The sequence below is a fragment of the Merops nubicus genome, unplaced genomic scaffold (assembly GCF_000691845.1).
Source record: "Merops nubicus isolate BGI_N331 unplaced genomic scaffold, ASM69184v1 scaffold4564, whole genome shotgun sequence".
Lineage (NCBI taxonomy): Eukaryota > Metazoa > Chordata > Aves > Coraciiformes > Meropidae > Merops > Merops nubicus.
Genome location: NW_008606102.1, coordinates 50,946 through 59,031, shown reverse-complemented (window position 1 = coordinate 59,031; position 8,086 = coordinate 50,946). Strand labels below are relative to the sequence as shown.

Sequence of the window (8,086 nt, the reverse complement as noted above, 5' to 3'; positions counted from 1 at the left end):
CATCAACCTAAGAAGTGAATGAAACTATATAGCAGCTCTTTCTCTCATTCATAATTTTAATATGCTGAAATGTCTACACTTTAGTCTATCTGGGCTACAAGCTTTTAAGTATATGTTTATAAATCCCTGAGAAGACAGACATAAAACGAAAGAAATGACAGCTTTGAAATATAGTTGTGATGAATATTGTCATAATAAATTCTCTCCTCACCCAAAAGAGTGATGAGGGATTCCTTCTCTACCACACCATGTTTTCACAAGTCAAATACAGCCACTCGTTCAATTTATAGCATGCTTTTGGGCTGAAAGTCCCCACACACGTTACATGAACTCAGCTGAACACGACTCAAAATTATTTGGTTAAAAATAGATCATTCAGGCTGAGATTTTCTGGGTTGTACAAGGGCTTTTGCTCCCCAAGTCAGAGGCACTGATGTACCCAAATCCTCTGGGCAGCATGTCAACCCATAATCTTTTAGAGGTGTTGCTCTACAGCTTGTTTCTACAGCTACAATTGCAAGAGGAAGGGATGCTGGACTGACAGTCAAAACAATGCCTTCATATGAAAGATTAACCATTTTCAACCCCACGGTCCTTATCGGAGTTGTAATGTGTATTAACCACCAGCTGACAATTTAAACAACTGCTTCTGGAATCTTGGCTGGTGTACCCAGCTTTGCTTTGACAAGATTTCCAGGGAAAAATGAATCCATTTAGACACAACAGCTACACATTTTGCCATATCTTTATTGCACTTTTACCACGTTGCAAACAATTCCACAAAAATGCTGCAAAAGTAAGCCTAGAGCTGCTGAAAGCAGCTTGTTTTTACCCATATATGTATATATTTACACAAAACTATCAAAAGCAAAGTTGAAAAGTAGCAGCTCAGCTATGATAGTCTAGAAAGTTAAGAGCTGCCACTTCCTTATGGACAAATAGTACAACTTGTCATTTTACATCACTTTGTAAAACCAACATTCAAGTATTCCTGTCAATGCACAATTAGTGAAATTCCCTTCCAGTAACCACTGTATTTCTTATTATTATAATTATTATAATTATTATTTTTTGCCTTTAAAAGTTCATAATGCCTTAACCCTTTAAATGCTGAGTAGCCGGGGAGGGGAAAAAAAGCATTCAATTTAAATAAGATACAGTGGATTAGAGCACTTAAAGGGTTAACACAAAATACTAAGTGGACTGTCACCACAAATAAAGTGTGAGTCACAAAACTATGCCGTCCCTCAGTTAAATTTGGTAGGTAGGTCTGGGGTTTCATAGATATATCATATATAAATACAAAATATTAAGTAAAGGCCTCCTTTCTATACAAAAAAAGGACAGGAGGTGTTTTGCTATCAGACTGTTGTCTGTCAATCATCTGAGTATTTTCTGAATCTTTTCATAATCTTTCTTTAGGAACTAATGAAAAGCATCACATCAGACTTATTTTTCTTAATGAACTAATCCTTCGCAGAGTCTACACTTTACCTACTTTGGGAACAATTACATCTCATTTCTGAATTCACTGAATTCACAAAGTGGCATACACAGTCTTTTGCAAGACTTTTGAGTTTTCTTTTTCCTCTTTGAATCTTCTTTACTGGCTGGTAAAACCGGAGCCTTGCGATTTCACTACCTCTCGGGGGTAACAGTGTTAACATCAGCGTTGAAGTCATTTTCAACCACATTGTCATACCCATCCTTTTCTATACAGTCACTAACAGCCTTGAGGACAATTCGCAGCCGCCTGTCCATTGCCTCCAGGTGAGGCTGGTAGAGAATGGGAGCTATTTTATCTTTTAGTAAAGATTCCTTCATCAAGAGGCTGAGTTTGTATTCCTCCTTGGCTAACAACTGTAAGCGCAGATAGGTAGACTTCCTTATTCTAAGAGAAAAAAAGAGAAAAAGAAATGCAAATCAGTATTTCCATCACTATTGATCTTGATGGGGCTAAAGGGCTTACAGTCAGCATCGTGATAACAGCATAAAAACCTTATTAGGTGACCTGAGAGGAGAGTTGTCACAGTTGTAATGAGCAGTTGGCATTGTCGCCTGGCCAGTGATCTTTGGGAGCCCTTAAAGGTGGGGAGGTTTTGGAATATAGCTCTACAGCCAAGTGCAAGCAGACTTCACGTTCCTCAGCTGGGTAAGGCACACACTGGATCTGGTGCAGCACTCACGGGGTCACATCCATCTTGGCGTGACACGTGTGGTGCACGTGGCATTGAGCTGGGCTGTGCCTGGTGGCAGAGGACGCAGAGCTCACCCTGTGTCCCCGCTGTGCAAAGCTGAAACTCTAAATGTCACCTGTCCTTTCTGAAAATCCTGGCTATGGGCAGCAAGGAAAGCCATTGTGAAGCACCTGCACAAGCTGGGGGAAGTTCTGCTGCTTGACTTCCATGGCTTAATAAAGCCTCTCTCACAAGAGCTCACAGCCACACTCCTCAAAGGTCCTGACCTCAACAAAGCACTCAACGTGTTAGTGCCAACCCTCAGGGCTAGCTGGGCTCCGGCTCCCCGGGCCGGGTGGCAACATCTCCTCCTCTCCATGGTATGCCATACAAGATTCACTTGAGCATTTCAGTCCTATTACTGGGAAAAAAAAATGTGTAAAATGGGAAACAACTTCTGGAGGTGAAACGTACCTGCAGCACTGGTTTAAAGGCACCAATATGGAAAGTTCGTCATGGGAATATTTTCCAAACCTATTTAAAGATAAGAGCAGGAACATGGCAAAGGTTGTTTTAAGGACTTTTTTCTTTCCGCCCACCCCAAAAGATTAGTAAAGGTATTTACCCTCTTCCGTTATCTAGGTGGATAATAAAAGTTTCATTTCCAAACTTCTCAAAGGTTTCGTAGTGATGTCGATCCATGTTACCTACAGAATACAGACAAAAAAAGACTGTTCCAGTCTGGGTGGCTGCCAGCCAGTAGGCTTGGAATAGATCACTATTACCTGCTTGTCAATCATTATTTTCTTCCAATCAGGGTAGAGAAACAGAAAAAAACCCTTCCTAATACATACAACAGCTTCCTTTGTGACAAGCAACACTTCTTTTATTTTCCCCCTCTGCCAGTTTATAGAGCAAGCAGCAGTGAATACTACTGCAGGTTGAACACAGTGCCAACAATGAACAGTCCCTGCATATGGTCCAGGAGCCATATGTTATGATGGTAAAGCACTCACTAAAGCAAACTGTGGAGCCCTTAACTGTTGTGAAGGAGACTGGCTGACTTTCATTCGTCATCACTCTGCATTTCTGAGCATCTTTGTTCCATTAATCTGTGCTGATGGGAATACATAACCATGTAAATCTGTGTTTTCTCATCATCATCTAGAACAGCACATAAAGTAAATGCAGCTTCAACTGTGCTCTAGCAAACTGCTGAGCTATGCAGAGCAGTGTAGAAAGAAATGGTTCTTACTCTAATTAAATGTTGCATTTAATTTTGGAAAGAGATGAAACATACCCATTAGGAAATCAAAAACTGTCATATCCATTATATCCAGAATTCTGGTCCCACTGTCATACGGGGGTGTTTGTTTAACCTCTTCACAATAATCTGGATCAACTTCCCATCTGGAAAAGCCAATAGTTTGATATTTTATGTGACATACAAGCTTACTGAGTATTAAAAAAAAAGAATGTTATTTTGCAAAGATCTAGTTGTTAACACTTTCAACTGAGGGCAGGGTCAGGAAGAGGCAGAAAATTCTTCGGGCTGCTTCCAGTAATGCAGGTAAGTGATAAAGATTGTGACTGATGAAAAAGGAAGAAAATCACAAGAGTGAAAACTGGCTAATAGCTTCAAGATTTAGGAGATCAGCTGCACCATCAGTGAAAACATCTGAGACTTGTTTAAGGCTGTTGACAGCAGTAAATCTTTCTCCCTCTGATAGCACTTGGGTCCTGTTGCATACTGTCAAAGCCACAGGAGGTACCTGTCCCATGGGGCAGTTGTGCCACTGAAGGCCCCTGCAGGTTCAGGACCACAAGCTGGAGCTCCTTGCAAGTGTAAGTGTTCTGTCCCTTCCCAGGAGGACCCACTGAAGAAAGGCAGATGCTCTCCTAAGCCTCAATGCTTTCGATCAGGCAAGGGCAGGACCTGCAGCACTGTTTTATTCTCCTGTCACCCTCAGCAGCTGCCGAGCCCTTTGCTCACCACTACTCACTCTGCTTTCTTGCGCTTGTGGTAGGAACGTCTCCAAGGGTTTCTCCAGGTTTTCCTTTTAGCTAAAGACAAATCAGGGAGGAAAGCAGCCAGAGACCCTTCGATCTGATCTGGTTTTCCACAGAGGGCATGCTCTGTTGAGCAGTAGTAGGAGCACTCCCCGTAGAAACAGATGTTGTTGGCTGGCAAGAAAAGGAAAAGAGTTTTAAAACCCACCCTTAATGAGTGTTCAAGAATTCATAAAAGCAGTGCTGTATGTATGAGCAGAAATAAATCTCAGACCCAAAACCCTGTTACCACACATAATTTTCTTCCACTGGAACCACTAGAAAGAAATCCATTTCAGCAGCTGGGATCACACCCTATGCTGTGCTCTCTGTGACTATTCTCAGTCTATTTATATTCAAAACCCCTAAACTACTATTTTTTTAATCCTTTCCTTTCTCCTTTCATTTTCCCAGACCGATACATCCTTTGGGATATATTTGTTACCTGAGCCTGGAACCCCAAATCCCATAGCTGAACAAGTGGCACGTGCCCAAAAGTAAGTCACTTTTCAAAATCTTGGCCCATTTCTTTAAGAACAAACAAAAAATTTCTTTCATTTACTTGCTGGTATGAAAAGAACTGGCAGTGTTACTAAGGAGAATTATTTACCACGAAGACTCATGTGGGGGTGTGCGTGGAAGGTGGAAATAACACAGATGTAACTCTGTCAGCACACATCCCAAACATGAATTTCTTCCTCCTCACATCACATTGCTCCAACAACCACAGGAAAAGAACCTGCAGCAGGTTTTGGAGCATGTGTTACCTTAAAACCCCCCCAAAGCTGCCACCACGTATTTCTGTGCCAACAGGAACACCCACCTCTTTACAAGAACTCCCTTCCCATGTGAGTTCACTGGAGGTGGGAGACACCAGCTCATTCCCAAACCCCACCAATGCTGGAGTACAAACAAGAATAGGAGCACAATGCTGATCTTCATGTTGGGGTGCTACAATCCTTTTGGCATTGCTTTATGCACATAAAATGCCATTAGAGGAAGACTGTGCCTTCTCCTTACGGTGATGCATGAAGCTGAGAAGTCACTTTGCTTCCTAATTCCTCACAAGTTCTAAATCATCTAAATTCAAATATTGCTGCTGAGCTACTCTCCCTTTGGGCAGGATTGGTATAAATGGGGCAGGAAGGGTTGGTGAAGAGAGGGAGGTGATTTTCTGCCTGCCAGAGAAGCCCATGTGGCTTGGAAAGGTGAGCTGGTGGGTTTTGATGGCAGCACTGCCCTGCAGGATGCTGCCCTGCACAGCACCCTGACAAAGCACCCAGCAGAGATGCTACACTGCCCGTGGGCAATGCAAGGGAGAGGATGAGTCAAGGGGACAAGGAGCAACCCTGGTCCTAGTGCTTTGGAGATAACAGGTGGGAGGGAGAAAGAGGGCAAGGAGCTGAGATAGGAGAAGAACATGGCAGAGCAATAAGGTCTTGTGATGGTTTTGTTTGTATTAATCAGCTGTATTATCCCAGACCAACTGCAAACCTTGGAATCACATCATGTAATTGAACTAAAAGGCTGCTGTGTGACTACTTGACAGCTTGTCTCAGCTTTTCATTTCCAAACCTCTCCTGATGGCCACCAGATTCGTCCGTTAAGTTATGATCACTTTACTCTGGACACAGCCTTTTTGAAATCCCCTGTGACTGACTCATAAGGGCCTCTCATCTATCTGTGCTCAGGAACAACTCCAATCCAAACTGTATATTTACATTCACAGGGTTGGCTCATACCAGTTAAATACAACCTGACTCAGTCTAGAAATATTTACCCTGCGGTCAGAAACCTCATTGAAAATTACTGGAAGAACAGCACTTCAGGGATGAGAAAATGAAAAACAGAAATTAAAAAAGGAAGGGAGGGAGCACTCAGCATGTCTGTACTTTTAATTTTGTAACTTAAAAGTGTTTTATGAGGCAGAATAGCTTTCTTAAAAATTATTTTAAAAGCTTTATCTTGCATAGAAGGCATACTTAGTCCTTTTACATTTTAATTAAAGGAACAGTAGTTTGAGACTTGTTATGAGCTAAGAAGTGACCATGTCCCTGGCCAACAAGCCACTCAGCTTGGCTATATCCTATGAACCCCAGCAAGAATCTTAGTGCTGCTCATCACGTGCTATGAGCTTCTAAACAGAAATACCACTCATTTTTTTTTTCAGCAGCTTGGTAATATAACTCATCTCACTGAGAGAGAAGTTTTGAAAACCTTTTCACAAATTGCATTGGAGAAGAGCAAGCATGGTTAGGGAAACTCAGATGGAAGGGACTCTGGAGGCCTCTAGTTCAAGCTACAGCTTCAGGTCAGCTTCTCTAGGTTAAAAACACCTGCAGCCCTCATCTTCTTCTTGTACCCTGTATGCACCAGCTCCAGGACCAGGCCAGAGTCCCTCCTTCAGACTCACTCAATTCATTAGTCTAAAATGAAGGGGAAAGTCAACGTCTAGAGAAACTCAATGTAGCACAAGCCTTGGGTGCACTGCCCTGCAGTCTGTAACTTCTCACAGGTTTCCTTTTCAAAAATGCTATCACAGCACAGGCTTGGCATAGCTTTTGCTGGGCTAATACAGGTGCCTCAGCTTTGCCTTTGATCATCCTGGCAAAACCAGGAGTGTTTCATGCCTTCCTGTGAACCTCTTCCATAATTCAGGATGAAAGTGAAGAGCTGTCCAAGCACCTGTAGGCAGCACTGCCAGCAGCAGACAGCCTGCAAGCAGGAGGGTTCTACTGGGCTGTTAGGAAGGCTGAGATATTCTCAGCCAATAAAAACTGAAGAGAAATATCTATGATTTATACCCTTAAAAGAATTATTGCAGACATAACATTTCAAGGGGTTCAAGGCTGCCACAAGGGATGATTTATAGGAAATCACATACAGATGCTTCTTGCTGCAGGCTAGCACAGAAGGGTGAGGAGATATAAAGAGGTCCCTTATTTCCTGGGTGCCTGTTACCCCAGGGGAAAGGCAGGGATCTCCCTGGCACTGCAGCAAGGGTTTTTCTCCACTGATTTGAAGCTGCAGTGGGGCTTGTGCTTAAATTCAGCTGTGTCAGCATCACCTGCTCCTCTGTGGAGGGCAGGGACCCACCCAGATTTATCTTGCTCACCTGAGACAATGTATCTTCCAGGGTTTCTATGAGCTGAGTTCCACGTAGCAGCAGGAAGCTGATGCCTGGTTCTGTGCTGTTGTAACTGGTTTGTAAAGAGCAAAAGGCCCAGCAGTGCCCCTCCTGAGCTACCACAGCCTCTGCTGCTCGCTATGTAAATCTGACCTTTCGGAAAAGGGATTGAATTAAACACAGCCTTTTGCACAGCGGGAAGATAAACACTGGGTTTAATAGTTTGTTGCTGAATTTATCTTCGGGAACAATGAAGCCCTGCTCTGTATTGTCAATGAAGGCAACTGGGACTAATCATTTGACAGTAATCACACATTTGTATCCTGATAGATCTTCAGGAAAGCTGGGGGGCTGTGGCAGCGGGGGATAATTCGGTGGGATATTCCCAAATATCAGTGCCCCCAGTGCCTGCAATGAGGGTCCAGTCCTCCCAGCAATGGCAGGATGAGTTCTGCCATTAAGACAGCAAGGTAAAGACACGAGTGTATTTCTCAGTGAGAAGTTACTTTAAATGGCAAAGATTTTCTGCTAGCTGTTATTCTCCCTGTGGGCTCAGACCTGTGGTAATTACTCTGCACGGCTCCTGTCCCATTTCTGGGCTTAGAGGATGCTGCACCTCAAGTTACTATTAAAGAAATAAACTGGTTTGATTGATACAAAATAGAAGCCCTGATATGTCTACCCTAGCTCCTATATACAGGCAGTGAGATGAATTATCTGAGGAAAAATTCAT

At 43.0% G+C, this 8,086-nt stretch overlaps 1 protein-coding gene across 1 annotated transcript in view; it reads right to left on the bottom strand.

The window, feature by feature from the left end:
• Positions 1 to 1,570: 1,570 nt before the first annotated feature.
• FAM20C (family with sequence similarity 20, member C) overlaps positions 1,571 to 8,086 on the bottom strand; it is a gene marked incomplete at its 5' end in the record, with an annotated part of 55,987 nt that continues 49,471 nt past the window's right edge. The window contains 5 exons of the mRNA XM_008939530.1: positions 1,571 to 1,891; positions 2,652 to 2,711; positions 2,803 to 2,884; positions 3,478 to 3,587; positions 4,181 to 4,361. Coding sequence (XP_008937778.1) covers positions 1,639 to 1,891; positions 2,652 to 2,711; positions 2,803 to 2,884; positions 3,478 to 3,587; positions 4,181 to 4,361 — 686 coding nt within the window. The remainder of the gene's footprint in view (positions 1,892 to 2,651; positions 2,712 to 2,802; positions 2,885 to 3,477; positions 3,588 to 4,180; positions 4,362 to 8,086) is intronic.